Source organism: Fragaria vesca, linkage group LG4, assembly GCF_000184155.1.
Source record: "Fragaria vesca subsp. vesca linkage group LG4, FraVesHawaii_1.0, whole genome shotgun sequence".
Lineage (NCBI taxonomy): Eukaryota > Viridiplantae > Streptophyta > Magnoliopsida > Rosales > Rosaceae > Fragaria > Fragaria vesca.
Window position 1 is genome coordinate 18711395 of NC_020494.1, and position 5032 is coordinate 18716426.

The following is a 5032-nucleotide window of genomic DNA, read 5'->3' on the forward strand; positions in this document are numbered from 1 at the left end:
AATCATATGATAATATCAATAATAGGAGGACCATGTGAAGCGCATGTTTACTGAAATGAAATTAATAGTACCTAATAATTTAGCTGAAAGCGTAGTGGAATTGATCGACGTTATCTGATAGTTCTGCCTTCTGCCCCCTATTATATATAGCAAACAAGATGGGTAGCTTATCGGCATATCGCGATCATATACTTTGGGTTCTGATCAGTATCATATCGATCACATCACAGAGTACCGAAAATCAAACATGTCTCTTCAAGGTAAGTTAGAGACTGAATTTGAAATCACAGCACCTGCTGACAAGTTCTACAACATCTTCAAGAGTGAGGCTCACCACATCCCTAACACTTCTCAAACCGGCACCATAACTGGAGTTGCGGTGCATGAAGGAGACTGGGAAACTGAAGGATCTATCAAGATTTGGAGTTATTCAATAGGTAAGCCATTATGTACGTAAATGTTCAATCTGTTATATATAAGACTGTTAATTTTAACCATATATTAACCAAAGCAGCTGGTTCTGAATCACTCGACAGGTTGAGATATCAGGAACGGTTGAGATTTTCAGTTATAATTATTGTTACAGTGATTATTTTCGTGTTTATATATAGAGGGGGAAGTGGGAACTTTCAAGGAAAAGGTGGAGCACGACGACGTGAACAAGGCCATAATTGTGAATGGGTTGGAAGGAGATGTGTTTAAGTATTACAAGACCTTCAAGGGCATCTATCAGTTCAATCAAAAGGATGATGGCAGCAACATTGCCAAACTGACCCTCGAATATGAGAAGCTGAGTGAGGAGGTTGCAGTTCCAGATAAGTACGTTCGCTTGATGACTAACCTCGTCAAGGATCTTGATGCCCACTTCGTCAAGGCCTAAGGGGGGAAGAATTATATAGCATGCAATACGAGAGCTACGTATAATGAATAGCTACTACTGTGTGCTGGTTGTGTGAAGGTTAAGAATAATAATCTGTTGTAGTGCATGCTTTATCTGGTTATGAGTACAATAGCGTACAGGTACTGTCGTCTTTTTATGCGAGTATATATCACCATTGTGATGAATAAATGTTTGAACGATGATATTTTGATGTTTCGTATATGTATCAAGTTTGTAAGGTTTGATTTCCATCAAATACATTGAAGTTTGCCGATAACACTTATGGTTCGTTGATAAAGAATGAGACGACGAAGAAGAAATAAAAGGGTGAGTGTGTATTTGACAAAATTGTGAATTTTTTATACAATATATCTCAATAATACAATATACGTATATATTTGAAACGTTAGATAGCTAATTATAAAAATATCTCATATTTTTAACATAGACTAATCTGTGTCGTGGGATCATATCAAAACACGTCTTTCCCTTGGCCACCATGCACATATAGAGCGTTGACGGTGTGTAAACTTAGATATAGGGATCCCATACATAGCTTCTTACCAACTCAACCATATGTGGTTCAATCATTTTCATTATAAATTGTCAATTTTTCGGTCAAGTAGCCACATGATTCCATTTACATGCATGCGCACTTTTCTGGCCAAAATGTGACTCGATCTACTGTGACTAGGCTAGCTAGGAGATCATTCATTCATGGAGGTCGATCAATACTCAGTATCCCCGAATTTCACCCTGAAACCCGTAGTAAATCGTGCGGTGACCACCTCCAAGGAAAATTTACCGAAAAGATTGATAAAACCTCCCTTGGAAATGGACAACCCTAACCCGCAAAATTTCCAATTCACACTCTTACTACAACACTTCCAAAAAAATAACACACAATTATCCAGCTAAATAAAAGCAAATATTATCCTTTAGAAATTCTAAACATAAAGTCAACCGACCGAGCACACCACCGAAATAATATACAATAATCCCAAAGTATTCAGAGCTACTAGACACTAACGGAAGCAAGAAAACACTAGTAGGTTAAACAGGTAACCTACTGATGAAAACTGGCGGAAAAGCGGGTAACTATGCCTCGTCTCCTACTAGGTCCAACCTAAACTCTGCAGATTGGGCAATTTAAAACGAAGAGCCCAGGGGAAAACATGTGGAACAGTTAGAGTGAGTGGACAAAAATAAATTAAAATAAAAGTATTTCTTTATGCTTCCCCAATTTAATTTCCAAATAAAATAATACTGCATGCAATCGCTCAAAAGCGCTCAACTCAAAAACTGACAACTTCACGACCAGCATCGGCTAGTCTCCAAAACTTAATAAAATACAGCCTCTCAGGCTAAATTATATATAAATATATATAAGTGTATGTATTTACACTCGTCAGACTCCTTGTATGAATTCTAAAAACAAATTAGAAAAATAGAAATTCATACAAGGCTACTACGCTTGCGTCTAACGCTCACGTCACACCATAATGGAATTGTACCTCAGTATGGCGGAAAAAGCACAAGTGTATATACGTGTGGACTCCCTATATGAAAACCTAAATAAACCAAATAAGAAAATAGTTTTCATATAGGGCTACTACGCTTGTGTCTAACACTCACGTCACACCATAATGGTATTTTATCTCATTATGGCAGATCAAACACGTATGGCTAGCTAGCATTTATATATACATACTATCCTCATAAACATCCAATAAACATATCCACCGAAAATCTCATTTTCAGGATCTCTTCAAAGGAGGAAAATTGCCAAATATCCGAGAAATAAATAAATCTCAGGAAAATAAATAAATGATCAACAGATAATTCATTGCATGCTTTTCAATTAAAATAAAGGTCCACTCACTAATTAGGCCTAAGCTTGATGACGCTCCGAGACTTCCTCTGCTCGGGCCTCCTTTCGTCCTGTTCCAAATATATAATTAATTTCCCACCAAAAATCCAATATTTAAACAAAATGGGCAAAATTAAACGTGAGCCTCCCACACACTCATCATTCCCAAAATTCACCATTCTTAACTCAATACGGCTCAAACTTCGCCAAACATACCGGCAGCCGTAAAAACAACTTCCTAAATAATACGACTTAAATCCTATGGCCGGATTATACATTAATTAACCGCCAAAAATACCAAACTTCGGAAATTCACAAACCTATCCAAATCTCATCCAAAAATTCCATAACTCACTTCAATAAACTCCCCTTAATATTCCAAATCTAAAAACATTAAAATCTCCCAAATAGCTCCGGCGCCGGCTCCACCGGCAGCGGCGGCCGGAGGCCGATTCCGGCAACCTCAAATTCCTATGAAATTTTAACAGCATCTTCCTCTCATCATGCTCTACAACTTTACTAACTAGCACAAACCCAAAATCCAAGCCTAGCTATGCCAATCGAACAAAAACATCAAAAACGCCCTAGAGCTTCCACCTCAAATTTCTCCTTACCTGAAGCAAACCGGAGTGAGTCCTTTTAGGGCAAGGCAGCTAGGTTGGAGACCTACAAAACCATACCAAGCTTGCCCAGATTGGTGGCCGGAGGAGGGAGTTCCGGCGAAATGCTTCCCGGCGTCTCCGGCGGGATTTCTCCTCTTCCGGCGGGTTAGAGGCTCGGGGGCTAGGCCGGGGAGGGAGAGGAGGAGATGGGGGTCCGAACTGGGCTGGAGCAACGGCCGGACGCTGGTCGGACGGCGGCAGCTGGTGGCTGGGAACTTCAGGCGGAGAGGGGGCTCCGGGAGCTCGGGGAAAAGAGGGAAGGGAGAAAGAGAGAGAGTGAAGGAGGATATGGGCTGCTCACACCCGGTCCATAACCCTTAAACCCAACAAATTTTACCCACTAAAAAATATACCTCTTTTTACCATCTCAAAATTTACTCTTTTAGATAATAACTTTTTCATGCTAACTCCGATTTTAACTCATAGCATGTCTACGAACTCGTATTAACGTCCTCTACAACTTTCATGAAGAAAGTTTCTCCAAATTATAAACGGAAAAGAAAGTCAACTTTAGGGTCCTTAGGTAATAAACGGTTATTCAACACGGTAAAAGACTAAAATAATACCAAAGTAAATAACCGTAAAATAACTTAAGAACCGGGGTGTGACAATCGAAGTTTATTTGGGTTTTCCAAATTATCGGTTTTCATAGTGGGAGGGTTGTCTGGTTTTTATGGGTAGAATAAACAATGTCATTTGGTATGTTGTTTTGGTTTGTTGTTTGAATGGTTTTGGCCTAGTCCCCCATTTCTCACCTCATATAATTTTCTTTTTTTTATAAATAAAAAATATGATAAGAGACGGGCGGTAGGTTTCCCGGTTTGTAGCGGTCCCTTTCGAGGTAGAGTGGGTGCTCTGTCACCCACCAGACTACTACAGAAGAGCTGATATCGCCTAATCTTTATCAATAATTTATAAAAAAATTAAAAATTAAAAAAACTTATCTATGCCGACATCTAGCTAGCTACTGGCAAACATATATAACACGTGAATATATATATACAACAAGCTTCCTCTAAGGGATCCCTTTTTTGGGGTTATATGAGGAATTAAGGATTACACCAACTTTTCGATCACCATTTCCAATCTTAACCGTTCAATCTCTTCATATATATGAGTGGATCATTTCTGAAAAGTTACATTTCAATTGATGATCGTTGAGGTGCTCAAAACTGCGATTTGCATGAACGGTTCAAATCTGGCAGATTTGAACCGTCTATTGATTTAAGTTAGTTCAAAGCCTTAACGATCACCAATTGGGATGAAAATTTCCAGAAATGATCCACTCATATATATGAAGAGATTGAACGGTTAAGATTGAAAATGGTAATCGAAAAATTGGTGTAATCCTTAATCCCTCATATAACCCTAAAAAAAGGATCTTTTAAAGGAAGCTTGCTGTATATATATATATATATATATATACACACACTGTTGAAGCTGAAATGAACCAAATAAAAGAATAAATGGCTTGAGATCGATCGAGCTACTTAATTAGCTTTGCCTTGTTTCTATTACTGTTTTCCTAGTTTGAATCTATATATATGTAACTTTGCAGTACTGTACTTGGCTTGTTCTTTCCTAATATCTTTTATCTTATTATGGACAAGAATATAATTT

General features: G+C 38.3%; 1 protein-coding gene across 1 annotated transcript; it reads left to right on the forward strand.

Moving 5' to 3' along the window:
• Window positions 1-175: 175 nt before the first annotated feature.
• On the forward strand, window positions 176-1315 carry LOC101303796 (MLP-like protein 28-like). The gene is made up of 2 exons (XM_004297333.1): window positions 176-437; window positions 612-1315. Exons 1-2 carry the CDS (start codon window positions 248-250, stop codon window positions 878-880), a joined length of 459 nt encoding a protein of 152 aa, XP_004297381.1. The 5' UTR covers window positions 176-247; the 3' UTR covers window positions 881-1315.
• Window positions 1316-5032: the final 3717 nt, after the last annotated feature.